At 33.3% G+C, this 27,315-nt stretch overlaps 4 protein-coding genes across 5 annotated transcripts; 1 reads left to right on the top strand and 3 right to left on the bottom strand.

The window, feature by feature from the left end:
- Nucleotides 1-541: 541 nt before the first annotated feature.
- LOC112740643 (F-box/FBD/LRR-repeat protein At4g26340-like) lies at nucleotides 542-2,441 on the bottom strand. The gene is made up of 3 exons (XM_025789252.3): nucleotides 1,746-2,441; nucleotides 970-1,119; nucleotides 542-878 (listed from the first exon to the last, which is right to left on the bottom strand). Exons 1-3 carry the CDS (start codon nucleotides 2,439-2,441, stop codon nucleotides 606-608), a joined length of 1,119 nt encoding a protein of 372 aa, XP_025645037.1. The 3' UTR covers nucleotides 542-605.
- Nucleotides 2,442-14,629: 12,188 nt separating this feature from the next.
- Nucleotides 14,630-17,334, top strand: LOC112743193 (uncharacterized). The gene is made up of 3 exons (XM_025792400.1): nucleotides 14,630-14,954; nucleotides 15,427-16,422; nucleotides 16,508-17,334. Exons 1-3 carry the CDS (start codon nucleotides 14,630-14,632, stop codon nucleotides 17,332-17,334), a joined length of 2,148 nt encoding a protein of 715 aa, XP_025648185.1.
- A 146-nt stretch (nucleotides 17,335-17,480) lies between these two features.
- On the bottom strand, nucleotides 17,481-18,952 carry LOC140178738 (serine/threonine-protein phosphatase 7 long form homolog). The gene is made up of 3 exons (XM_072215970.1): nucleotides 18,267-18,952; nucleotides 18,093-18,183; nucleotides 17,481-18,005 (listed from the first exon to the last, which is right to left on the bottom strand). The coding sequence occupies exons 1-3, from the start codon at nucleotides 18,950-18,952 to the stop codon at nucleotides 17,481-17,483; spliced, it is 1,302 nt and encodes a 433-aa protein (XP_072072071.1).
- Nucleotides 18,953-23,231: 4,279 nt separating this feature from the next.
- Nucleotides 23,232-27,315, bottom strand: LOC112744150 (bifunctional L-3-cyanoalanine synthase/cysteine synthase 1, mitochondrial). Of its 2 annotated transcripts, XR_011871364.1 has the most exons (11): nucleotides 26,769-27,224; nucleotides 26,375-26,484; nucleotides 26,185-26,242; nucleotides 25,598-25,861; nucleotides 25,147-25,284; nucleotides 24,991-25,042; nucleotides 24,817-24,878; nucleotides 24,554-24,633; nucleotides 24,407-24,466; nucleotides 24,157-24,237; nucleotides 23,232-23,511 (listed from the first exon to the last, which is right to left on the bottom strand). XR_011871364.1 is itself a non-coding variant. In XM_025793659.3 (10 exons), exons 1-10 carry the CDS (start codon nucleotides 26,964-26,966, stop codon nucleotides 23,413-23,415), a joined length of 1,140 nt encoding a protein of 379 aa, XP_025649444.1. In that variant the 5' UTR covers nucleotides 26,967-27,315; the 3' UTR covers nucleotides 23,232-23,412. The 2 variants fall into 2 exon arrangements, 1 of the variants encoding a protein (XP_025649444.1); XM_025793659.3 differs by lacking the exon at nucleotides 24,817-24,878 and having other exon boundaries at nucleotides 26,769-27,315.

Below are 27,315 nucleotides of genomic sequence, written 5' to 3'. Positions count from 1 at the left end.
ATACAATATTAGTATTCAATCCAATATTTTAAGCAAAATAGTTATACCATCCAAACACTACTATTACCCGCACGTATGCGTAGAGACTTCTGCTAGTTCTGATGAAAAGGTAATAAGTGACCTCTTATGCTACTGATATGATTTTCTTTTAAATTTCAAATCTAAGTTTGACATGATTTTAATCTACCATTCACGTGAAAGAAGTAAAACTAAAGGATGGCAGATTTCTAGAAGCTGATATCATTGTTGTGGTGTTGGAGGAAGGCCACAAACAGCCTTATTTAAGGGACACGTTGAAAAAGAAGAGGGTGGAATAAGGTTAGTCATAAATTCTGCAAAGCCATCTCAGTCCAGAAATCACTATAGCGGTTTATGGCAGTCACTCAATTCACATAAACCGCTACACTTATAGTGATTTAGGTTCAATTTTAAAATTGCTATTCTTATAGCAATTTCTATAAATATATAAATATTGCAAATATAATTTTAAATTCTAAATAATTTAATTAAGTAATTTGTCCTAATTAAAATCCTTTAAACATGAAACAAATAATCTTTATTGAAATCTTTTAAACATCCCATGTCAGCATATAAATACCAGCTCCTCATGCAAAAATAAGTGAACAGCTTGTAGAGCTCCTTGAAACTAGAGACAAATACCTCAGCATTTTGAACTTAGTATCTATGTTTAAGAAGCTGGCACTGCGTATCACCATTCTCCGCAACACTCTTGCGGTAAGCATAACATACGATGCAAATTGAATATCCTGACTTGACCACAAACCTTCCAGAACACACTCACTGAGCCTCATGGAAACGCATTGAGGGATGAACAATTTTGATGAGTAAACAAATTCACTAGCAATTGTACTAGTTACCTGACAAATAAAGCAATAATTCATGAAATTAATTAAATCGGTTAAATGAAATTGGAAATAACGAAATAATAGATAGTAGATACATACTCACCGTGGCATTTACAACAACGCTTAGAAATTGAAGCTTGGGGCAATACTTGAGCAAACCTACCAACAAATGCCATTTACAAGAACGTGTAACAAGCAGCTGCATTCGAATTAGATTATGAAAGGTGCATTCTGGAGTAGTAGGGAATTCTGCCTGCACAAGTTACATATAAAAAATAATATCATAAACGGGTAGAATTACAAGTTCACAGGTTACTATTTTACAAATAATGTTCTTATATATATTTTTTAACAAAAATGCTATTTGTATACCAAAATTAACTACTAAAATCAGCCACTAATGTATTTGTATATAAATACATGTGTGGTTTAATTTATTTTCAATGTGTATTTATATTCTAACATATATTTTACATTGGTGGCTGATTTTAGTGTACACGTAGCATAACTTATTTTTTAAACATAATTTGAAGCAAGTCCTATGACATTATCCGTTATTAGAAAATTTATTCCAATTGAATCTCAACTTCTATCAAATAATAATAAAAGCATGTCAATTGTCAAAGATATAACTGTATCAAGTTTCAATTTAATAATAGTGTAAGCTATGTTAAATTGTTAATACAATATAATGTATTCTCAGGCCATAAAGTATCATGATTCTCACACTTTAATTTAAATTTTAAAATAATTTAACTTTTATGTATTATTTTCTACATTTACCACAAAATTAAACTCATAAAAATAAACCTAACAAAAACAAAAATTTTGACACCCCAATGGTAGCAATGATATGATGCACTTTGAAAGAATTCATACCACACAAATAGAGAGAAAGTTGACGTTATAAAACTTGGCAATTGGAATCCAAACACTCATAACATCTGCTTTGACCAAGTTGGGGAGGTTAAATTCCGTCACAAAAGGCGGTTGACTGAACCAAACCTCCAGTTGACCGATCCGGAGATCCTCAAGAATTGGACAGCCCGATAGCAGCATCTCCAAGTACCGACTTTCAGTGAAACGAACTTCGTCGATAAGGTGCAAAAACTTCAGTGCAGGCAACGAAACACTCCGTACATTATCCACCGTTAATCCTCTTAGCGTCAGTGACACGAGTTTCGTGCTTGTGAGAGCCGTTGAAGGCAGCTTGGCAGTAAGTGGCAGCGAAAGCTCCATGGTTTCAACGCAGTGTTGTATGGCAGTGTCGATCCAGAGATTTAGATCCCAAGGGAAGCAAGAGAGAGACGATTGGCATTTAAGGCGGAAAGTTAGGATTGGCTGCGTGGCGTGTAGCCTAAGCATGAGTGCGTATGCGACGTTGGCAAAGGGATGGTAGTCTCCAATGTGAAGGTAGAGTGAGTCATCGAGATCGATGGCGGGGACGGAGTGCCAAATATTCCTCCACCTGTTTGATAGAACGCTTGTGGCCACTGCTGTCTTGGATGGCACATAAGAAAGGATGTGACAAAGAAGAACATCGGGTAATGTGCTGATCCTATCAATTCCTCCCATTGTTTTTGTTTCCCTTAGATAAGCCAACGCACGTGTTTATATTTGACCAAGAAAACTGTTGAATCCCAAACATCTTGCTTTTATGTTGATGGGATTGTGAGAAACTAAATAAACCGCCCAAACACAAAAATCTTTATCTTTAAAGATTAGCTCAGATTTATTTAAATTTTAAAATATTAAAATAAATTAAAATTAAATTAAATCTTTTTATCAATCCTAATAATAAGTTAAATTTAAATATAATTAAATAATTTTAAATTTAATATTAAATTGATGTCTTTTATTGAATTTTAAAAAAAATTGAGTTTTTGATGTTCCTATTTAGTCTAATGTGCCTTTCAATTGTCAGCATCATTATTTTTTAAATGAACTCTTAATTTCTTTAATGTGACATAGTTAACAAGAAAATAAAAATAATATTAAAAGAAATAAAAAAATATATTTTGAATTTGTTATTTTATATGATACAAGAGTCTTCTTATTTATAGAGATATTATCAATTAATCTCATAAATATTTATCTATTAACTATTAACTCTCAACTACTCAAAAAAAATAAAAAAAAGTATGTGTTGAAATAAAATGTGATAAGAATGAAGAGAAAGTTTGGTCATGTATCCTGGACCTCTTTGTCAGCAAAGGATTAAATGGTTCTAGAACGTTTGGACAAGTAAATAGTTTCATAACAAAAACATATTTTTTAAATTTTTTAATAATTATTAAATAATTATTTTTTAATTTTAATTATAAATTAATTTCTATATTTTATTTAATTATAAAAACTATTTTTTATTTTATAAATTATTATTTTATTATTTATCTATTATGTTTATTAACAATAAAAAACAAAAACAATAATAAATTAGATCTTCCATTAATCATAATAACCTTTTAGCAATCTCAATCGATTGACTTCTCACAAATTTTCTCAATCAACCCACCCGAGAATTTTCTCAGATCCGAGATACCCAGAAAAAAAAGATTCAAACTTTGGTGATTCCAGAGCTTGCTGGTGAGAGATGTGTTGTGGGGCGAGAATATGCATGCTATGCACGTGCCTGGTTCTTGTGGTGATTGCCATTGATTTTCTCTTTGGCTTCGGAGTTTTCAAGCATGGTTGATTTTAGGCTCCCCTTCCTTTTCTTCTTGGCTAGCTATGGCGCGTTAAAATCCCCTGCAAACACAAATGTTTGACTATATTATTTGTAAAATTTGATTATATATATAACTATTTTATCATTCTATATTTTAATCGATTGGATGTAGATAAAAACTTATTTACGTTACATTTCAATCGATTGAATTGGAATATGCCATTAGTCACATACAAACTTCAAAACATAACCAATCGATTGGGTAATATGATCAATCGATTGATTTTTGGGCAAACCATACTGTCTTGCAACTTTCAATCGATTTTTGTGATAACCTGAAGTCCAATCGATTGAATTATGAGAAACCTGAAATTCAATCGATTGTTTTGTTAATCCAATAATCGATTGATTTTCTAAGAAACACGATTTTACAATCCTCGACGGATGTAACGGATCAAAGATAAACTTTTAAACGATTGGGATTGTCAAAAAGTTATTACAATCAATGGAAAATCTAATTCATTATTGTTTTTGTTTTTTATTATTAATGAACATAATAGATGAATGATAAAATAATAATTTATAAAATAAAAAATAGTTTTTATAATTAAATAAAATATATGAGGTTAATTTGTAATTAAAATTAGAAAAGGACTATTTAACAGTTATTAAAAAATTTAAAAAATATGTTTTATTATGGGACCATTTAATGGTCCAAACGTTTTGGGACCATCGAATCCGGTGCCCTCTTTGTCATTTGGTTGTGCGTGAGCTGATGATTCATTTAATATATCCCGCAAACTGGAGGATGAAATAAGTAAAAAATTTCCAGTTTAGACAATTTATTGTGAAATGCTTGAGTTAGAAGTGGTTTAGTAAAGATGTCTGTCAATTGTTTGTTCTGATGAAGGAACTGGAAGTAACTTTATTTTGAGTCTTTTGTCGAACCAAGCAACAATGAACTTCTAAGTATTTGGTGCGTTCATAAAAAACAGGATTGACTGCAATATGGAGGACACTCTGATTATCACAGAATAGAATTGGTGGCTTAATGCAATCGACACAGAAAACTGTAAAGATTTAAAATTCATAACAACTCGTAAGTGGTATTGGTATGAGCTCGATATTCAATTTTGGTGGATGATCTAGCCACTGTGGTTTGTTTCTTTGTCTCCCAAGACACTAAGGATTCTTTCAAAAAGAAGCAATAACCCGTTATAGACCGGCGAGTATCTGAACAACCTAGAATCACTGAAACCACTGGTTTGAAGAGTGAAATATTGTGGAAAAAATAAACCCATGCCTAAATTATTTTTCAAATATCGTAGTACACGAATGACTGCTTTATGACGTGCTTGAGTAAGGACAGCCATGAATTAATTTAACTGTTGGGTGGCATAGGTAATATCCGGATGAGTTGTAGTAAGATAGGTTACTCGGCCAACAAGACAGCGGTAGACAAATAGGTCATGTAAAGGAGAACTATCATCCTGATGAAGACGGGTGGTGCTATCCATTGGAACACAAGTGGGTTTGGCACCAAGTAAACCAGAATCAATCAATAAATCAAGACAGGACTTATGTTGAGACAGAAAAAGTCAACAAATCAAGATAGGATGATGTTGAGACAGAGAAATTCCACTAGTAGAATGAGTGATTTCAATCTCCAAAATATACTTCAAGGTTCTAAGATCTTTCATTCTAATTTTTTATTCTAAAATTAGAATCAAGGGTCTTTTTGAGCTGTCATCTCAGAAACAGAATTTTCTATAATGACGATATATATCATCGACATACACTAGCAGTATACATATCTCATTTTCCATAATCTTAAAAAACAAGCTATAGTTATAGATGGTCTGTTGATACCCACAAGATAAAAGAAGAACAGATAATTTTTCATACCACATTCTACTAGATTGCCGTAAACCATTCAAAGATTTGAGAAGCTTACAACACTTGTTAGAATCCCGTGTATTGAGCACGAGAGGGAGATCCATGTAAACAGTTTCATTCAAATTCCATGTAAAAAAGCATTGTTGACATCGAACTGCTAAATAGGCCAATTCTTGATGGAAGCTAAAGCAAACACAATACTGATAGTCGCCGATTTAACTACTGGTGAAAATATTTTTAGGAAATCTACCCCTTCAGTTTGTATGAAACCTTTTGCCACTAAACAAACTTTGTAACGCTCAATTGAACCATCCGGTTGTCGTTTAATTTTATAAACCCATTTACCCCCGATGGGTTTCACATAAGGAGGGCAATTCTCCAAAATCCATGTTCTGTTTAGTTTAAGAGTAATAATTTCCTCCTTCACGGTCGTGCACCAGTTAGAAAATTTATTGGCTTTTCGAAAAAATTTGGGCTCATATTCAGAGTACAAGGATGAGAGAAAGTGACCGTGAGGAGGTAAAAGAGAAAATGAGAGAACAGAAGAAATAGGATATCTAAAACTTGAATATACAGAAAGTTTGTGGTGCATGAGAAGAAGCTACAGACATAATCAGAAAGGTGAGATGGAGATCGGGTTGGCTGACTGCGGCAGAAAAAGGGGGTTGGATGGAGGTTCATTTGGTTGTGTGACGGAATAAGGGGCTTCTCAATTACAAAAGGGGAGGGGGGAGAGGAGGAATGGAGATTGAAGGGGATGAGGTGAAAGTATTTCGATAGTGGTAGGAGAGGTTGGAGAAGATGACGGCTGGGTAATAGAAGATGACAGAGGATAAGGGTGGCAACTGGCAACACTACCTGAACCCGTGGGTACCCATCCCATAATGGGGCGAGTTCTTGGGTGGAGCAAGGCGGGATCGGGTTTAGGTTAAATTCGCCCCTATATATATATATATATATATATATATATATATATATATATATATATATATATATATATATATATTATAAAATAATTAGTAATATAATTAATAATATCGTATCATATTTAAATTTTTACTTTAATTTATGTTATGTATATAATGATGATTATATAAATTTTAAAATTTAATTTTATTTGTTGAATTTTAATAATTATAGAGGCGGGTAGTGGCGAGGTGGGTACCTGCAGGGATGGGTTAGGATTTAACTTTTTACTACTCGTAGATAGAAATAGGGCAGATTCGATGCAGGTTATTGTAAGGCAGAGCGAGATCGAGTAGGACAAAAATTCGTTCCTATCCACCCTGTTGTCACCCCTAATGGAGGAGAGAGGCTTTCGGTGATGGAGTTTTCTGGAGTGTGAAGTGATGGAATGCTTGGGAGATATGCAAGAGGGGATGAACAATCATGTGGAGGATGGAAGGATGGGTAAGTGAATGTGAATGGCCCGTTAGGGAGGTAATGAGTATTTGTGGATAATGGACTGATTGTGTTTGGGTTAGGCAAAACTTTTAAAAAATGTTGGGTTATATCTTTGGTTAAAGGAAAAACGAGCTTATAAAAAATTACATTTTTGGACACTAAAATTTTTTTCTCTTTTACAAAATAAATAATATATCCTTTAAAACTATGTTAATAATAAAGAAAAAAATAGCTTTACGAGTTCTTTGATCAAATTTAGAATGATGAGAATATAGTAGAAACAAAGTATAAACAACTAAAAATTTTTAAGTCATTAAAATCTGGTTGTTTATTAAATAAAAGTTCAAAAGAAGTTTTTAAATTAATAATAGAAGATGGAACTCTATTTATTAAATACACTACATGATTGATTGCAAAAGACCAAAAATTAAGAGGGATGTTTGATTAAACATAATAGCATGGACAACATTTAAAATGTATTGGTGCTTGCGCTCGACCCTTCTATTTTGTTTGGGAGTTTCACGAAACTTCATTGATGAATAATGCCTTTTGATGAGTAAAATTTACTGAAAAAAAATTCATGACCATTGTCAGAATGAAGAATTTTAACTTTTGATTAAAATTGAATTTCTCCTAAAACAATAAAATTTTTAATGTGTTGAGATACTTCACTTTTTTATTTTAACAAAATAACTCAAGTGAATCGACTAAAATTATCAACAATAGTAAAAAAATATTTATGATTATTTATAAAATATTGTCGAAAAAGATCCCATATATCTAAATATAATAATTCAAATGCAACACTTGTTTTGTTTGTACTACTCAAAAAAAAGTTTTCTTTGTTTAGAAAAATAACATACATCACAAGTTTTATCTTGGTGCAAAGAAATAAAAGGATATTGTTTATGTAAAATATTAAGATGTCGCCCAAAAACATGACCTAAATAGAAGTACCGTAGGTTTGAGGATATGATGGGTGTAATATTTGTGGCATTGATAGGGACTATGGGTGGTGAATTATCAGTGGAAAAAACTTGATCAAGAATATACAATTTTTTTCTTAATCTACCCGAATTAATCATCTTCAAGCTGGTCGGATCCTACAAAAGACATGAATATTTTGAAAAAGTGAGCTCATATAAAAGTATGGAAGTGATTTTAGAGATAGAAATCAAATTAAAATAAAATTGTGGTAAAGAGAGGACATTAGTGAGAATTAAAGAAGACAAAAATTGAACAACATTCCTATAAAAAGCTATAGCATGAGAATCATTAGGCATATGAACAATAATTGATTTAATTTTAAAATAAGAAATAAAGCAAAAAAATATTTAATGCTATGTGATCAGTGACACTTAAATCAATTATCCAATGATCAAAGAATTTAAAATTTAATTATGTATTATGCAAAACAAAAAATGTATATGAAGAACATAAGCAATGACTACTCAAGTTTGGGTTTGAAAAATGCCCAGTTTGACTGGGGACAATGGCCTTTGTCTCATCCTTAACATCTGAATGATAGTCTTTAGCACTTTAAGCCAAAAGAGCCTTATGTTGTGCTGGGCTTAAATTCAAAATCGGGTCTGAAAGAGAACTCGATGCAACCATCTCCTTTGGAACCTGACTCCGTTGAAGCGTGGCTTGCTTGGGTACCGAAGATGCCCCGGCGGGTAGCCATGTTTGCCATAGCACACGTCAATCGTGTTGCACTGCCGCCCACAATAAGTGCAGAGTTCGGAAGAATTACTTCCGCGCCCGGTGCCGGTGGAAACTAAGCCGCGACCTCGGCTGTATAAAGGGCGGCAAGGATCGATGGTAGTGGCAAGAATCTGCTGGTTGGCTATATTGATTTGTCTTTCATGTTGTATTACCAAAGCAAAAACTTTGGTGACCAGAGGCAAAGGATCTAGGAGAAGAATTTGTGACTTGACAACTGAAAATCGCTCGACCTTTCAAGAAGCAGATAATTAAGTCTTGAAGGCGGTAGGTCTTTGTTGGACAACTACAAGCAAGGAGAGACCGAGAGCTTTCCAATTCCTCCCACAACGTCTTTAAAGAAGTGTAAAATTATGTAACAGAGAGAGCACCTTATTTTAGGGCGTATACTTCCTCATAAAGCTCAGCAATATGCAGAAGATCTTATTGAGAAAAACGATCGTGGAAATCTTCTTTTTTCATTATTAAGAAAGGGTAACGAAGATAAAATGCGAGCTTGTTTTATAACAATCATAATTAATCGTTGTTGTTTTAAGGTCAAATTATTCACCCGTCTAGATAATATTTTTCCTTGTTCACTAATAAATCGACTAATTAAACTTATGTTTTTATAATCAATTTGATTCCCCGATTGGATCGGGGGCAAACGCCTATGAAAAGATCATTTGCATTTAAGAAAGAGTCGCTTAGATTTATCCATGCTGCATATGAATCACTTACGTATTCCTCTGAATTATATGTATCAATTATTGGAAATATTCCTCTAATGAACTCCTTGAGAACTTCTATAGTAAATGAAATTTATAGAATTGTAATCAATCAAATATTGGAAAGCTTGGTATCTATTATCGGTCAGAATTGGACCATAACGAAAATTTTCGCACTATAATATTGGATGGGGGAGGGAGTTTAGAACAAGACATTGATAGAAAAGTAAAGATATAGACTTGTGTTAGTAGGAAACAGGAAATATCTATTCTAGTTCTACTATCAACTATGGGTTTGAATTTAAACGAAAGGCAAACAGACAAAGCAGAGGTAAGATAGATAACACTTTGTGTGATTGAGGGACTAAATCTCCATTTTGGTCTCTAAGATTCACGCGATTACCCATTTTGATCCCCGAAATTCAAAATTACCTATACTGATCCTTCAGATTCAAGTTCGGGCACTAATATGGTCCCTCGACTCTTTTCGGCGATGACTAGACAAATGGAATGTTGAGATGGCACCCTCCCTACCATGTTGGATGATGAGTAAACAACTTCGTTTACCCTTGTGAAGGTTACAGAAGGCTTAGAGAAGGGGGTTGAATCTATGGGCTTCTTTTTCTTTGATTCACAAATCCTTTGTCACTCAACTTAAAATTGATTTCAGTTTGAACTGTACAGTGAAAAATTTAAGAGACAATTTCTTTTTGTCTCATAAATATAAGAAAACAGAACAGAGAGAGAAAGGAAGAAGTTGACACAGTCATGTATCCTGGTTCAGTTGCCTTGTGCAATGCAACCTACATCCAGTCTTCACCATAATATTGGTGGAATTTTTACTATAGTCAAAGTATTACATACACCAATTTCCTAGGGTTCACATAATCCTATATGGGCTCCCAAGTTTCTTCCTAAACTTGACTTGGTTATGCTAATACCTAAACTCTTTATACTAAGTGCTTACCCAACTAGCAAGGGGTACTTCACAGGTACTTGACACAAGACAGAAAATTACAACCAAAGGAAATCAGAATCCACTCTTGACTTTTCTCTCAAGTGTTTCACTCAACTTTTTTACTCTTAGGTTTTTTCTCAATGTCTTTCTCTTAGTCTTTTACCTCTCAAAGAAAATACAGAAAGACATACATTGAAACTGAAATACAAACTGTAAAACATGAAGGAGATTGATGCATAACAGGTTAAACACTATGAACCGAACCCAACAACATATCTCAGGACTTCATTATTCATCTTGGCGGAGTGTTCCCTTTAGTGTAGGTGCAATGCTTCCAAGACTTCTAACTTAGTAGTGAGATCTCACATTCAGCTCTCTATTCGGATTCTCTCTCCTTGCTTGACTCAGAAACAATTTTTTTCTTTTTGTACCTCTTGCAGAGTCACCCTTTTGGATTTCTTCTAAGTAAACTCTTTGAACTGTGTGCTTCCTAAGCTTGTCATCTCACTTTCTTCAATTAATCCCCAAATTAAAAATTTTAAAGTTGGTTCTTTTGCTTGACCGAAGACCTCAGAGCAGCAAACAGAAATTTTTTAGTGGTAAACCCAAATCCAAACCCTTGAGATAAGGAGGGTGCCATCTTAGCACTCTATTTGCCTAATCATCGCCGGAAAGAGTCAAAGGACCATATTAGTGTCCAGACTTGAATCTAGAGGACTAGTATAGATAATTTTAAATTTTGGAGACCAAATTGAGTAATCGCATGAATCTCAATGACCAAAATGAGGGATTTGGTCGTGATTGAGGGTAACATTTTGTGTGATTGAGGGAGATATTGAGTAAAAGAGCTTGGAAAGTACTAGGTTATTGCATCTTTCCCAAGATGAAGAGAGGGGAACATCTGTAGGAGGAGTTGGAATTGAGTCTATCAAAAAGTTATATTTGTTCTTAGATATTATGGCCATGGTGAAAGCACGTGACTAGGAATGGTAGTTGTTTGCAGTGAGTACTGGAGAAATAAGAATTGATGTAGGACTCTCACTTGGATATATATAACAAGGACTGTTTGAATTTTGAGAAGAATTTGGAGTGTTATCATCCATTGTGAAAACTTTGGTACTGAGATTTGAGGTTTTCACCATTAGTGCGTATCAATAGAAAGTGTTCTGATACCATAACAAAAAAACAGAGATAATATTAAAGAAAATAAAAAATATGTATTAAAGTTGTTTTACATGATACAAGAATCACCTTATTTATAGGGATATTACTAATTATCTTTTTAAATATTCATCTACTAATTACTAACTCTCAACTACATAAGAAAATAAAGAAAGCATATGCTAAGATAAAATGGGATAAGAATGAAGAGAAATTTTAGTTTGTGGAATATAAGGGGTTTAGGGGGTGTTGGAAAGTGGAAAATGGTAAAAATTTTAAGAGTAAAAATAATGTGAATATATTAGGATTGATAGAGACAAAGAAGGAGGTGATTTCTGAGTTTGATGTAGTGCAATTTTGGGGTAATGATGCGGTGAGTTTGGAATTTGTGGGATCGGAAGGTGCTTCTGGAGGTTTATTAATAATGTGGGATGTTATGATGCTTAGGTTGAGTAATTGTTACAAAGGGGAGAGATGGTTGTGTATAGAAGGGGAATTGACAAACAATAATTTTATTTGTGCTGTTTGCTTGGTGTAAGGTGCGCATACAAGGGAAGAGAAGTTTGCAGTGTGGGAATAGTTGAGTTTTTTATCGGAAATATATCAGGTTCCTCTTTGCTATATGGGTGTCTTCAATGAGGTTGTGCAGTTAGAAGAAAGAAAAGGTGCTAGTGTGTTAACAGCTTATAGAACTGGTGGATATAGAGCTGAATGATCGTAAGTTTACGTAGTTCATGGGGTCAATCGTGCAGTCAAATTAATAGAATATTGGTGAGTTTGGTTTCATTGTTATCATTTGGAGCACTTGGTTGAAAAGGAATGACAGAATTTTTAGGAATCAAGAATCAGGTGTTGCAGGAGTAGTTAACAGGTCGATTAAGAGTTACAAAGAGTGGAGTGATATTTGATCTTTTGGGTTGTTGACGGATTTTGCCGAAGATGATTAGGAATTAATTTATTTTATCTGTTTAGTACTTTTCTGTTGAGATGTTGATGCTCCACCTTATTGTGTTGAGCTTTTTATTTCAAAAAAAAAAAGAATGAAGAGAAGGTTTGGTAAAGTATTTTGAGTTTCTTTATCATCTCTTTATTATTTGGTTGTGCTTTGACTCATTTAATAATAGTATAATTGTTTTAGTATCTAGAATCTTAAATATGACAAGATTCTTGGATTTTTTATTTAAATAAATTAAATAAATATTTTATTTATTGAAATAAAAAATTATAAAAATTATCACGAAATTACATTTTTTATTCTTATCTCGTTTACCGTGTAAACGAGATATATGTATTTATAAATATAAAAATATAATTTTTAAAAATAATAAAAAATATTAATAATTTAAATTGGACCAAATTATTAAAAATGGAGCGTTCCAAAAAGATGGACAATTGGTCATTTAAAATCAATATATTATTTTCTTAGAAACCAATCCATTTAAACTAATAATAAAAAATTTACTATTAACTTGCTTTCTTTTTAAGTATATTTTATTAATAAAATATACGTTAAAATTTAGTTCCTAAATTAATTACGGAATATTTGTATATATTTATACATATAATAATTAAATTGTCGTAATAAAATAAAAAATCGTAATAAATAAATAATCTAAATTGCTTATAATAATATTATAATGATTTTTTTATGAAATATTAAATATATATTTTTCTATAGAATGAGTAGTAATTGGTTTTATTATTGGCATTGTAACGTATTATTTTGTGAAATTGATTGTTTTATTATGAAAAAAAATAGACATGATCGCATGAAGGAGATGTTGCGTTAAAAGAGGGAGGTGTAATAAAGTGATTGAGTTGAATCAGTTACAAATTTATAATAAAACAGCAAAACAGCTTCAGAAATTTCGATATAGCCTAAAAATTCGATTTATTTTTTTATGTATTATTTTTATTATTATTTTAAATGGGCGATTTCAAATTACGGAATACTACTAATCACTTATTAATTAGTTAGATAAAATTGCTTATTTTTCTATTAATTTAAAACCACTCATTTTTTTTATTATTTGAAACCGTCTATCTTCTCTATTATGTGAAACGTTTTATTTTTAAGAATTTGACTTAATTTAAATTATTAATATTTTTTATTATTTTTAAAAATTATATTTTTATATTTACAAATACATATATTTTATTTACACAGTAACCGAGATAATTATATAAATATATTTTAAATTTTACCTATCTCACGAGATATATTTATAATTATTTCGTTTACTTAAACGATATAAAATTGAAAAACGTATTTTCGTAATAATTTTTATGATTATTTATTTTAATAAATAAAATATTTATTTAATTTATTTAAATAAAATATTTTAAGATTATCATTCTATTTTTTATCTTTAAAATGACAAAAATACTTTCTTAAACACGTATCAAAATACTTCAACAGATTCAAGTGACTTGACTTGGGCTGATTTTTTAACATATGATGCAGCGTTTGGTGTAACGCCCGGTTATGGACATGGGAGGTGTTTAACAGAGTTATGACGGCGGTTAGTTGACGGACTGAAATCGGACGGTGCGATTTCGTTCAGGCGTCAGGGGGCACAAATCGGACCATCCGATTTGTGCGTGGTGTGATCTCGTGCATGGTAATCGGACCGTGCGATTTCAGGCGTGGGGAGATTTTTGTTTTTTGGCCCAAAGAAATCGGACCGACCGATTTTTGGCCTGATTCAAAAAGAGCCTCAAATCGGACCCAGCGATTTCTGGGTTTCAAAAATTTTTGGGCGGGCTTTTTAGTAATCGGACTGTCCGATTTTTTTGATAAAAAAATTTCGAAAGAGGATGCAAGCGGTCGGACGGTCCGATTTGAATGTCATATATATACATATGGTCGTTCGCAGACTGAGCATCTCATTTCATTTTCTTCTTCTCCGGTGTGACTGTGTATCTAAACTTCTTATCTCCGGATCTCTTCTTTTAGTTTGTAGATCTGCTCTTTTCTATTCTCATGGATGATAGAGTAAGATTAAAAGTGTATTATCATGGCCAAATTTTATTACAAACATCAGAAGGAGTTAAGTTTGTGTGTGAAAATCCGTTGGATATTATTATTCCGTTCACACTTTCATTTGAAGAATTAAAAGGTGTCATTTCTGAGAAGATAGATTCTCAAATATCTAGTAGAGTGTCGTGTGTTCTGTACAGATATCCTGTACCTGTCTTTGGCGGGTTCGTGCAATTTCAAACGAAATACGTGACCGACGAAGCGAGCATGCAAGAAATGTTTTCAGTGTATCTTGAAAGTCGGTCGCGAATATCATTCATCGAACTGTATGTCGAGTTCGAGCAATCTGCAGTGGACCGAGACATTGAATTGGAAGATTACAACAGTGATAGTGAAGAAGAGTTCGAAAGTAATTACGAGGTTGTTGATCCGGGTGCAGACGAAGATCAAGCTGACGAGGCTATGGTGGCAGATGTGGCAGATGTGGCAAATGCACTAGCAAACCAGCAGCCTTTTGTGGAGCCGAGTTTCATGCGGTCGTTGGATTTGGAGGCTATGCATGCGCCGGAGTTTCCTCAATATGTAAATGCAGGTGAGCCATCAATTTAAATTAAGATTTGTTATAGTATGATTTGAGCATGAGGTTTGAGTTTATGAGAAACAGTAGAGACAACGGTAAATAGGACAAATATAGCATGTAATAAGTTAGTCCTCTGTTTAGTAAGTCAGCCGGACCTGGCGGTTCAGCCGGACCGACCGGTTCAACCCGACCGACCGGTTCAACCGAACCGACCGGTTCAGACGGTCCGACCGGTTCAGACGGACCCACCTGTTCAGAAGGGCCGATCGGTTCAGACGGACTGACCGGTCCAGCAGGGCCGATCGGTGCAGCCGGACTTACCGGTTCAGCTGGACCGACTGGTTCAGCCGGACCGACCGGTCCAGACGGATTGACCGGTTCAGCCGGGCCGACCAGTTCAGCCGGAGGAACGACATCGTTCTGTGATTATTAGTTTATTAGATTATCACTTCTGACAACTCTAAAATTTGTGATGTCATTGCAGCAGAGCTTCCGCTTATGCCAGATGGCGAGTTTACTGTGGGAATGGAGTTCAGTTCTAGGGAGGCAGTAATTAAGGCGATGAAAGACTATACAATCCGCAGAGGTGTAGATTATCGGGTGTATGAGTCAGAACCGACGACATTCTATGCTAAATGCACCCAGTATGGTGCAGGATGTGATTGGCTGATCAGGGTGACCAAAATGTCCAGAAAGTTCTGCTGGGAGATAAGGAGGTACAATGGAAGTCACACCTGTACTAGGGCCACCATTTCTCAAGATCATGCGAAGCTGGATTCCAACACAGTTGCGGAAGCAATAAAGCCATTGGTAGAAGTTGACCCGTCTATAAGGGTGAAGTCAGTGATTGCGGAAGTACAGGCAAAGTTTAACTACACCATAAGTTATCGCAAAGCATGGTTGGCAAAACAGAAGGCAGTGGAGTCAATTTTCGGTGGGTGGGAAGCTTCTTACGAAGCCTTGCCGATATGGTTTGAGGCTATGTGTCACAAGGAGCCATCCGCAGTCGTTCATTTTGAAACGATGCCTGCGTATCAGGGAGATGACTTGGTTCCTAATATTCGTGTACTACACCGAGTCTTCTGGAGTTATTACCCTTGTATTAGAGCATTCAGACATTGCAAGCCAATAGTGCAGGTAGACGGAACTCATCTGTATGGAAAGTACAAGGGTTGTTTGTTGGTTGCAGTCTCACAGGATGGCAACAACAACATAGTGCCGATTGCATTTGCGATAGTTGAGGGAGAGACATCTGAGGCTTGGCACTTTTTTCTGAGTAACCTCAGACAGCATGTTGTGACACGTGATGGTGTCGGCCTTATCTTCGATCGGCACGATTCCATTAGAGCTGCTATTGCTCGTAGTAATGGAGCTTGGTCTCCTCCAAGAGCATTCCATATGTTCTGTATCAGACACATAGAGTCCAACTTTCTCAGGAAATTCAAGGCTCCGTATCTGCAGAAACTAATCGTCAACATCGGTATGGTAGTTATGATTACATTTACTCCTGAACTCAGTTATTATGATGAGCTTTTTTTAAACGTGGGGTTTTTTTGATTTGACAGGATACTCGCGAACAGTTCGCGAGTATGAGACACGTTATCAGCGTTTACGCGAGCGGGGTGAGGCTTATACCGACTGGTTGGATCGGATTCCGCGTGAGCAGTATGCGTTAGCGTTTGATGGGGGATATCGATGGGGTCACATGACAACGAATCTAGTGGAATGCATCAACTCGGTTCTGAAAGGGGCTCGCAATCTTCCAGTCACGGCACTTGTTAAGGCAACGTTTTACAGGCTTAATGAGTTGTTCACCCGGAAAAGAGCCGAGGCCGAGGCTCGAATTAACGCAGGTCATGTGTTCTCTGAGCTTGTAACCTCCAAATTGCATGCGAATCAGCGGGCAGCAGGTAACATCCAAGTTAGTTGCTTTGACCGACAGAACGAGGTATTCGAAGTGCGTGAGTTTCCCAGTGGGGTGGAGTATGTCGTGGATCTCCGTCGTCAACGGTGTGACTGTGGTGAATTTCAAGTGGACCGGGTTCCGTGTCGACATGTGTTTGCTTGTTGTGCAAACCAACGACTGGATTGGCAACTGTATGTACATGATGTCTACAAGATGGACCAGGTTCGACGAGTGTATAGGGCTAGGTTTAGGCCCCTCGGGAATCCCACAACATGGCCTGTTTATCATGGACCTCGATTCGTAGGTAATCCATTCCTTAGACGGGTCTCTAAAGGTCGGCCAAGGATGACCCGTTTCTTGAATGAGATGGATACTCGGATGTTGCGTGCTCCTAGGCGATGTAAGCAGTGCGGGGCCGAGGGCCACAGTCGTAGTAGATGTCGTCAACGTGGTGGTGCAGGTAATCCGGGTGCGACAACCCAATAGGATTCCAGTTTTAGTGTGACTTTCAATATTTTATGTATGGTATGACTTTCATATGTGACCTTATTGTATGACTTTGATATGTGACCTTATTGTATGACTTTCATATGTGAACTTACTGTGAGTCCAACACCTGAAGCATAAATAAGTCATCCAACACATAATAAACAAGTCCACTGAATGCACAAGTCCAAGCTGATTCTCTTCCGTGCTGATTCTCCTGTTGATTCTTGTTGATTCTCCTGGTTAATCATAGGATCACCGTGCTGATTCTCTTCCGGTCCGAGCTGTGACAGATGCAAGTGGTCACTATATGTACGCCGGTACCAATGCAAGTAGATATCTAACTGATTCTGTGATGGCACCGTGTCTTGAACAAGAACATGACTAAACCGGTTCATCCAATGCATGACCCAGGCTGAGTGGGTTCCAGACCAATCTTGATTCTTCGGACCTGTTAGAACTTGGCCGTGTGCTTCACCTAGGTCACACTCTTGAGGAGGAACGCCTTGAGTCAAGCCAAATTGCCTCCTCACCCTATCAGATGCATGCCACTCAATACATTCAAAGGATATAAGCGGAACTGTGGCACTCCAAATAGCCGAATGCTGACGGATGTCAGCAGGAATCACGTCTGGATCGGTCCGACCTATTGCATAAGGCTCCCAAACAAACTGCACACATTATGCACGTAACCAAGGATTACACAATGAATAATAACACGGCTAATTGAAAACAACTACGTATTTATTACAACAAACCTTTCCTTCTTGCAGAGCATCCAGGTTTCCCCTCAGGTGCTCGAGTTTCCTCAATCTGTAAGGCCAATTCTCACGTTCCCAGTTATGCCACCTAACATCATGCACTTCGTTAATTTACATTTATCAATTCCATTTAAGATACACTATTATAAAGCGTTTAGTAATTAAATTTACCTATTTGCAATCGGAAAGATTCGAGGATTGCTAGGAATCGGCGCAAGGAACGGTAGGCGGATCCAAGCCCAGGCAAGCAAGAGTGTCAACGGACCATCAATCTCCTTACAGTCGACACGAGTTGCCCTACACAACGCTCTGTACAGGTGTGCCAGGCAAGCCGAACCCCAACTAAACTGTATTATCCCGGCAAAGTTACGGAGTAATGGGAGAAACTTCCAGTGCACCCCTGCTCCAGACTTATCTCCAAATATTACGGTCCCAAACAATAACATTATGTGGCACTTCACGTACCTCTGAATCTGGATATCATCAGCCAACACTAACCGATCCTTCAATGCTCGAAACCACGTCAACTTGATGAAACTTCCCCTACAGTCTGCCTGCCTAGGTGCAACACCAAACTGATCCAAGCATTCAGCCTCTAACGCCTCATAACTACTCAGTGTCGGTCCCGTAACTGGCAAACCATTCGTCGGAAGACCATAAATTAACGCCACATCCTCTAGTGTCACAGCACACTCACCAACCGGAAAATGGAAGGTGTGAGTCTCGGGGCGCCATCTCTCAATCAGAGCATTAACCAATGCAGCCTGACATTGGACAACTCCAATCTGTGAAACATAATAAAATCCGGTGTCCCGTAAAAACCCCTCCACTATTGGATTGTACCGATCCGGCGGCATGTAGTGGTCACATTGCAACATTCTAGATCCCTAAACAAATACAATAATATTAATAAATTAACAAATTAAACTTAAAAGAATCGAACTTTCATTATCAAATAATCAGCTACACATAAAAATCAATAAATATATTAATAACAACAATATTACAATACTTTATACAAATAACTATTATATTATCCACTAATACTCAATTAACTAACCACTCTATTTTATTCTATTCTAACAGCAAACATACAATAATAAATCAATCACTAATCCTTCATTAATTATTTATATTAAACCTATAACATAAATAATAATTAAACAATTTTTAATTCATAATATTTATTTACAAACCACTACTAATAATAAAATATGAAGTAACTACAGATAAATTATTTATTACTAACAATTAAAACTACTTAACTTATTCATATTCACATACACGTACAGCACAGTACATTAGCACTACTATGTGTGTTCTATTTCTACTGATAGTTAAATTAAACGCTACTAGCAGTAATAATTATTATTATTACAATAAGCGTTATAACAATTAATATTAACATTACTTATTCTATTTATTTATCATACATCCAAGATTTTATAATAACCGTATTATTATTGGTAACAATATTATTATTGTAATTATTCTATTAATAACAATAATTAATTTATAATTAATTTATTATTATAATGTAATCTCTGAATAATCTCTAATATTATTTTAATTAAACTCAAATATCTAAATATTATTACTCCACTAATTCCTAACTAACATTATCATTATAATAAACTATTACTAATCTCTAACATTATAACTATTATTTTAACTAAAAAAAAATTTTGGATTAAAAACTTACATAATTAGGATGATCAAGATAATTAGCAATATGGAGCTCTGGACGATTCACATCTTTTATTTTTCTTCTTTTAGGCATTCTGTGTGGTCCAATTTTTTTGAGCTGAAGCCTTCAACAATGGAGTACACTACGGCTTGAGGCTTGGGGGTGGGGTATATGGGAGAAGAGAAATGGAACAAACTGAAAGTGAAATGGGAAAGGGAAAGTGAAACTGGTTTAAGGGAGCTCGGATGGTTGGGATTTGATCTTCGTTCTGGACCAACGTGCATGTGCGACACGTGGCTAGGGGGGCGCAAATCGGACCGTCCGATTTGCGTACCTTCCCAGCCTAAAATCGGACCATCCGATTTCAGTCCCTCAAAACGGACCGTCCGATTTCTTCGATCCTAGCCGTCACACTCCGGTAATGCACCATGCAGTCCCATATCGTTGTTATACACCACTTCTCTCCCAATATTAAAAATAAAAAAGTGCTTGACTTGGCATGGTGAAAACATAAATGACTTGGTCAAAGAAGATAAAATCACTTGAAGGATCTATTTGAATAATATTATTCAATAATATGGTAATGAATTTAATTTGAAATAAATGTTCAAACGTTTAATAGTGTAGATAGATTAATAAAAATAACCGATTTTCAAAACTCAATTCAAACATTCATTTAAATTAATTAAAGGTAGGAAATTGACAATTCCCTTGATTGGATTTAATTCCTTGGAAATTCTTAAAAGATATTCGATTTGTTTGGACGTCGTTGAAAAAAGATTTTTTTTAGCGTGTTAAACAAATTTTAGTAGTAAAAATAAAAATATTAGAAAAATTAAAAAAAAAATATCTTTTTTGAGAAGTTACAATTTAAAATTTGTTTGGATAAATTTAAAAAAAAAAAGATCTTTTTTTGAATTATCTTTTTTTAAAAGATCTTATAGAAAAGTAAAAATAATTTTATGTTTGGATATCTTTTTATTTATCAATTATATTTGGGTATAACAATATAAAAGTACTTTTTTATTTATTTATTACATGAAAAACATATTTTTTTAAGGAAAAAAGATCTTTTAAAAAAAGATGTAAATTACAACTTCTCAAAAAAAAAATTTTTTTATTTTTCTAGTGCTTTTACTTTTATTATTAGAAATTTGCCAAACACACTAAAAAATAAAAAAAAAATCTTTTTTCAAGATCTTTTTTTATCAAAATAATGGCGCCCAAACAAGCACTTATAACTTTTTTTAAAAGATTTTTTTCCTTAAAAAAATATGTTTTTCATGTAATAAATAAAGAAAAAAGTACTTTTATATTGTTATACCTAAACATAATTGATAAATAAAAAAAATTTACTATATCCAAATATAAAATTACTTTTACTTTTTTATAAGATCTTTTAAAAAAAGATAACTTAAAAGAGATTTTTTCTTAGAAATTTACCCAAACAAACTCATTATAGTATATACTATATAGTACTTTTCAGTTTCCAAATAAAAGAAAACGAAAGCATGAATAATATATGAGAAAAGAATAAATAGGTCCTTGATTGTTTTATTCGTAGATATTTAAATTTTTAAGAATTTGAAAATATATTTAAGTCTCTAACTTTTTCAAAACCTAGACATATTAATCCCTCATATTCATTTGGGTCTGTTAGACTCAACGGAAAAATCAAACGTGAGTCTCTTGTACTGACCTGATTGATATGAATGCACACGTGAAAGAATTTTTAAAATTGGACAAATTAGACTCAGGAACCGATATGTCCATATTTTAAAAATATGATAAACTTAAATATATTTTTAAATTTTCAAAGACTTAAATATCTACGAAACAAAAAATTAGGATCAATTGATCCTTTTCTCAGAATATATATATATATATATATATATATATATATATATTATTGTAGGTGAATTATATGCCGTAAAAATAAAACTTTTTTTACATATGAAAAAATTATCGTAGCATAAGTTTAAGAGTGACACTTATCTATTGCTATTATTACTTTATTCAGATCTAGCAGATAAATTCATTAAGTTCAGATTTTGTCTTTTCTAATTAAACACATTGATTCTAATAAAATGTTAATTACATGTATATTTTTGTTGCATTGGGCCAATGAAAAGCAATAACTTTTAAGCTGTAGTGGATAGCTATTAAAAGAACATAATTTTATTGTGTTTACTTTATCAATAAAATTTATTAGTTTTTATTAAATATTCTAAATACGTGATAAAAAATGTTAAATACTATAAACAATAAATATTAAAAAATAAATATTTAAATTCAAAATTTAGTTTTTAAATTATTGTGTATAATATTGAATTTTTTTGACATTTTGCATAAAAAACTAATAAGTGTTATGTTTTATTTTGTGAGAATAACTTTAAAAATTTTTGTCATTTGATTTATGAATTGCTGCTTTTTTTTATATGGAATTATTGTTGTATTATTTTCGGAGAAGTGGTATATTTTAATTTAGTATAGAAATTAAAATTCACAAATAGGAGGATTGATTTTGTGTAAGTTCACAAATCAGAGGGTCGGAATTAGTCCATAAATTATTTATTTTTTTCAAATTAATCTATAATATTTGGATTTATAGTATGAATGATAATTTATTTAAAATTATAAATATAACAACAAAATTAAATTTGAAAAGATGAGAAAAAAAATAAAATTAGAGTCTGTAACATAACTAAAATTATTTGGTGTGTATGAATATTTTTTAAAATGTTCAATATTTAAAATTATTTGGTACGTATGAATATTTATTTATTTATGTTCCAGTTTTGCGTATGAATATTTTTTTATCTTTTAAATTTGACTTTGTTGTTATATTTGTAATTTTAAATAAATTATCATTTTACTATAAATCAAAATATTATAAATTAATTTTAAAAAATAAATAATTTGTGGACTAAAATTTTTTTTTAATTAATTCATAAATCAAATGACAATTTTTTTTATAGCTACTCTTACAAAATAAAAATAACACCTATTAATCTTTTATGTAAAATATAAAAAAAATATAGTATTATACACAATAATTTGGAGACTAAATTTTAAATGTTTATTTTTTTTAATATTTATTATTTGTAGTATTTAACATTATTTATGGCATATTTAGAATATTTAATAAAAATAAATTTTATTGATAAAGTAAACACAATAACATATGTTTCTTTAATAGCAATCTATTACAGGTCAAAAATTAATGTTTTTCATTGACCCAATACAACAAAAACTTACCTGTAATTAACGTTTCATTAATTAGAATCAATGTGTTTAATTAGAAAAGACAAAATCTGAACTTCATGTATTTGTCTATTAGATTTGAACAAAACAACAATAACAAGAAATAAGTGTCACTCTTAAACCCATACCACGTTAGCTTTCTCATGTGTAAAAAAAAAATTATTTCTACACCATAAAATTCACCATTATTGTAAGCTTCATCAAAGACCTGCCATTAATTAACAATTTCTGCTACAATAGGATGGATAGTAAACTGAATTTGACAATTTTTTGTTACAACAGTATTGTAACAGCTATGTTGATCCATGTAACCCCACAACAAATCAAGCCTTGTTCTAGTTTGTATATGAGCTCACATGAAAACCATTAATCAACTGCCACTGGCTGCATCTTTGCAGCTTCATCACGAAGCTCTTGGAACAGCACAGACGAAAGGTATCGTTCGCCAAAACTTGGATGGACAGTCTGAAATTCAAGAAATCAGTCATCAACATCCTATAATACATCAACACTCTGACATGAACACGACACGAGATACGCAGACACGCGAATTTAAAATTCTTATAAGACACGGCATATATATAAAATATAAAGTATTTTTTAGATAAATTAAAATGATATTTTAGTATTTTATTGATATTAAAATATAAATTAATTTTTAAATTATTTTTAATATATTTTTAACTATATAAAGTATTTAAATATATTTTGTTTTAATCCTTAATAATATATACTATTTCTAAACTCATTTCAAGAATACATGTTAAGAATAAGACTGGACACACTCTGATATGTGATGATATTTAGGTGTGTCCAACCGGGTCCGAAAAAGAATTTTTTAATTTTTATTAAGACACGGTTAGACACAAAAGACACGCGTGTCGGACGAATATCGATGTGTGTCGTGTTCAAAATGTGTCCGACATAAGGACACCACAAATAAAAAAAAAAAAAGTGTCCGTGCTTCATAGTCAACAACCAATACATACAAGTTTGCTGCCTAAAATCGTGGTGCTAAGCATTTTTAACCACTATATTAATGTCTCTTGTGATGGCACATTAATCAAGCTCTCTTAATGTTATTATAGTTTTAAAGGAAAATTTCATTACCACAATAAGTTTGCCTTTGTTCTCAGGCATACTAGCCAATCTTAGAGCTGCAACTGTATTAGCTCCGGATGAAATACCAACCTGCAAATAATTAGGAACAATAAAAAAAGAAGTTAGAAAATCAGTTACGGTTATTTAAAGAAAAGATGAATGTCTTGGACTGAACAAAATGGTTGAATGAATAAAGTTTGAAACATGTCATTGATTCTAATTCCATGAAGTATGATAAAATGTCATTTGAAAAAGTTACCATGAGTCCTTCCTTCAAGGCCAGCACCCTGGCCATGTTGACTGCATCTTCACTGCTAACCTACCACACATGTTTCAAATGACAGTTAGGAGAAGCATAATATTTTCAAGTTAGGTGAGCAAATTAAAGCAGTGTTTTTCCATTTACCTCAAGAACTTTCTCCATTACATCCATGTCCAATATGTCTGGTTTGAATCCGACCCCATTGCCAGTAATATGATGTGGACCTATATAGAGGAACAATATCAAAGTTAGTGATTCCATAGATTTGAAAAAAGAAACAATAATAGATAAAGATTTCCCAACATCCTTTTAGATCCTAATTTTGATTATTTTTTACATTTACATTAGTTCATCACTACAATGCTAGAAATCACAATTAAGTATTGAGTATTGACATTGAACTCAACTCCTTATGAAGAAAGATGACTACTCGCATAAATGGTTTGACATGTATCTGTGAACATCTTAGCTATCATCGTCACATGAAAACATCTTCATGTAAGCAATCACCACGAAAAAAAATAGGTACGAAATCGTCACTGAGAAAAAGAATACTGAAGAAAAAAGAGCATGATCTTTACCAGGTTTACCACCATTTAGGATATTGCTTTCAGCTGGCTCCACTCCATATATCTATGCAGTGAAAAACATTTCCAAAAATTTAATGAGCTTATCTAACAAACAGAACAATGTTCAATTTGTAGTTTGAACTGTGAACTGAGAACTAAGAACATCACCTTAACATTAGGATTTTTGGATTTAAGATATTGTCCAACACCAGAGACAGTGCCTCCACTACCTATTCCCATAACAAATATGTCGACTTGTCCATTCGTATCCTCCCATATCTCAGGACCTGTGGTCTCAAAATGCACCTGATTCCCAGTTTCTAAGTCAGTTATACTCAAACTCACTATTACAAATAATGCCAAGGACTTCAGAACTATCCAACATTAAATTTGAGAGCAACCAAGCATAGCATTATGCAACTTTTCCTAAGTAAGATTCTGCTTTTTATCGAATTGATTCTAGGTAGAACTGATTCTGAAGTAAAGTAATTTATGTTTGGTAGTTCCTCTATGAGTGATTCTTACAGGAAGCAATTTTTTTTACCTATCCCATGATCAGATTCTTAAAGCGAAAAACAGACATCCTTAAAAACAAAAAAGGATTCTAATTTTGAAGTACCTTGGTATTGGCAGGATTTGAAAACTGTTGCAGCATGAAAGCATTTGGCGTTTGTTCAAGAAGATCATAAGCCTTCTTTACCGTTCCCCCCATTCCTTTGGTTGGATCAGTTAGGATCAGATCGGCTCCGAAAGCTCTCATTGTCACCCTTCTCTCCAAGCTTGTGTAAGAGGGCATGGTCAATACCATCTTGTATCCTTTCATAGCAGCCATAAATGCCATGCTGATACCCATATTCCCAGATGTAGGCTCAATCAAAGTTGTCTACACCATAAAATCAATGTTGTCTACATGTGAATATTCAACTAGGCAGATTCAATAACGATATTATTCCTTCTGTTTCAAAATAACTGTCATGTTTGTCGAAATTAACAGTTATTCTTGTAATGGGGTAGCATCTTTCTAAAACATGTTCCTAAATCCTAATTTTTGAACAAAGAAAACGTTTAGACTTTTTTAATGTTTTCAAAACATTGAATGCATGCCAACATTTTTTTGTTTAGAAATCAGGAGAATAATTGGGATAAATTTTAGAGGCTATACCATTGATTAAGGGAAATTGAAGTCCAAAATCAAATTCAGCTAACCTTTTCAGGGGATATCAGATTCTTTTTCTCAGCATCTTCAATCATTGCAAGTGCTGGCCTGTAGGAAAAAAAGAAGACATGGGTTGTTTCTGATTACTGTTAACTTGTTAAGAATGACATAGAACATGATTAAATTGAAAATAGAGACAACAAAAAAATATAAATAAAAAGAAAAAAAGGGTCAACTAACCTGTCCTTGATGCTGGCAGTAGGCTGCATCATTTCTTGCTTGACAGCAATATATGCCTCACATCCTTCACTCACTTTGTTCAGATAAACAAGTGGGGTTCTCCCAATAAGCTGAAAATTTCATGAATTTTGGAACACTTTTAATGATAATAGTAATAATAATAATCAAATTAATAAACATTATCTATATGACTATATCACATAGCATAGCCTAGTATTCTTCATCATCTACCAAAAACAACACACTAGTTTAGTTAAAAAATATAGATAAAAAATGTTAAAACAAAAAAAGCAGTAAGCAATTTTCCTTCCACCTTTTGAAGGTGAAGAAAGGGGTGGACACGTGGCACGAAATGAAGTGAAATTCGAAGATATATAGATACATATATACATACCTGGGAGACATGTTTCTTGATGTTGGTTCCAGGAAGATCCTTAGGCAAATCTCTGAGTCTCTGAGCAAAAGAAGCAGAGGAAGAAGAACCAGCAGCAGCAGTGCTTGTTGAGAAGAAGAGGTTCCTGATAATGGAATTGTGGTGGCATGGAGCAACACCATATGACCTTTGCTTCAGTAAGGTCCTTAGGGAGGCCATTACTAATCTACTACTAAGAATGTTGAGGTGAAGATGTTCAAAGTGAGCTCCATTCTAATTTCTATGCAACTTTATATTATATACACTTTCAGTTTCTTATTTATTTATTTATTTATTGAATTATTGTCAATTATCAAAATGTCCGGCTCTTTGTGCTAGAGAAAGTTTAGGTTGTAGGGATGCTACGTAACTTAATGGGATTTTTAATAGGTAAACTATTTATAGTACCCAAAAGTTTTGAATGACTACAACAATATTAAAAGAAACGAACAAAAATTTAAAAATATAATAAAAATAATATAATATAATATTAAATATATTTAAAACAAATTATGAGCATCCAAATTTT

The sequence above is a fragment of the Arachis hypogaea genome, chromosome 14 (genome assembly GCF_003086295.3).
Source record: "Arachis hypogaea cultivar Tifrunner chromosome 14, arahy.Tifrunner.gnm2.J5K5, whole genome shotgun sequence".
Lineage (NCBI taxonomy): Eukaryota > Viridiplantae > Streptophyta > Magnoliopsida > Fabales > Fabaceae > Arachis > Arachis hypogaea.
The sequence above is the reverse complement of the archived record's forward strand: the minus strand, read 5'-3'. Positions and strand labels throughout refer to the sequence as shown.

Excerpts from the sequence above, each read along its gene's own strand:
- LOC112740643 (XM_025789252.3), bottom strand. The coding sequence starts at position 2,441 with ATGGGAGGAATTGATAGGATCAGCACATTACCCGATGTTCTTCTTTGT. Across the intron at positions 1,120-1,745 it reads ACTTTCTCTCTATTTGTGTG|GCAGAATTCCCTACTACTCC; the intron begins GTATGAATTCTT and ends TAACTTGTGCAG. Across the intron at positions 879-969 it reads GCGTTGTTGTAAATGCCACG|GTAACTAGTACAATTGCTAG; the intron begins GTGAGTATGTAT and ends TTTATTTGTCAG.
- LOC112743193 (XM_025792400.1), top strand. The coding sequence starts at position 14,630 with ATGCAAGAAATGTTTTCAGTGTATCTTGAAAGTCGGTCGCGAATATCA. Across the intron at positions 14,955-15,426 it reads TCCTCAATATGTAAATGCAG|CAGAGCTTCCGCTTATGCCA; the intron begins GTGAGCCATCAA and ends ATGTCATTGCAG. Across the intron at positions 16,423-16,507 it reads GAAACTAATCGTCAACATCG|GATACTCGCGAACAGTTCGC; the intron begins GTATGGTAGTTA and ends TTGATTTGACAG.
- LOC140178738 (XM_072215970.1), bottom strand. The coding sequence starts at position 18,952 with ATGCCGCCGGATCGGTACAATCCAATAGTGGAGGGGTTTTTACGGGAC. Across the intron at positions 18,184-18,266 it reads ATCTTTCCGATTGCAAATAG|GTGGCATAACTGGGAACGTG; the intron begins GTAAATTTAATT and ends GCATGATGTTAG. Across the intron at positions 18,006-18,092 it reads ATGCTCTGCAAGAAGGAAAG|TTTGTTTGGGAGCCTTATGC; the intron begins GTTTGTTGTAAT and ends TAATGTGTGCAG.
- LOC112744150 (XM_025793659.3), bottom strand. The coding sequence starts at position 26,966 with ATGGCCTCCCTAAGGACCTTACTGAAGCAAAGGTCATATGGTGTTGCT. Across the intron at positions 26,485-26,768 it reads TCAAGAAACATGTCTCCCAG|CTTATTGGGAGAACCCCACT; the intron begins GTATGTATATAT and ends TGAAATTTTCAG. Across the intron at positions 25,043-25,146 it reads CCAAAAATCCTAATGTTAAG|ATATATGGAGTGGAGCCAGC; the intron begins GTGATGTTCTTA and ends TTCACTGCATAG.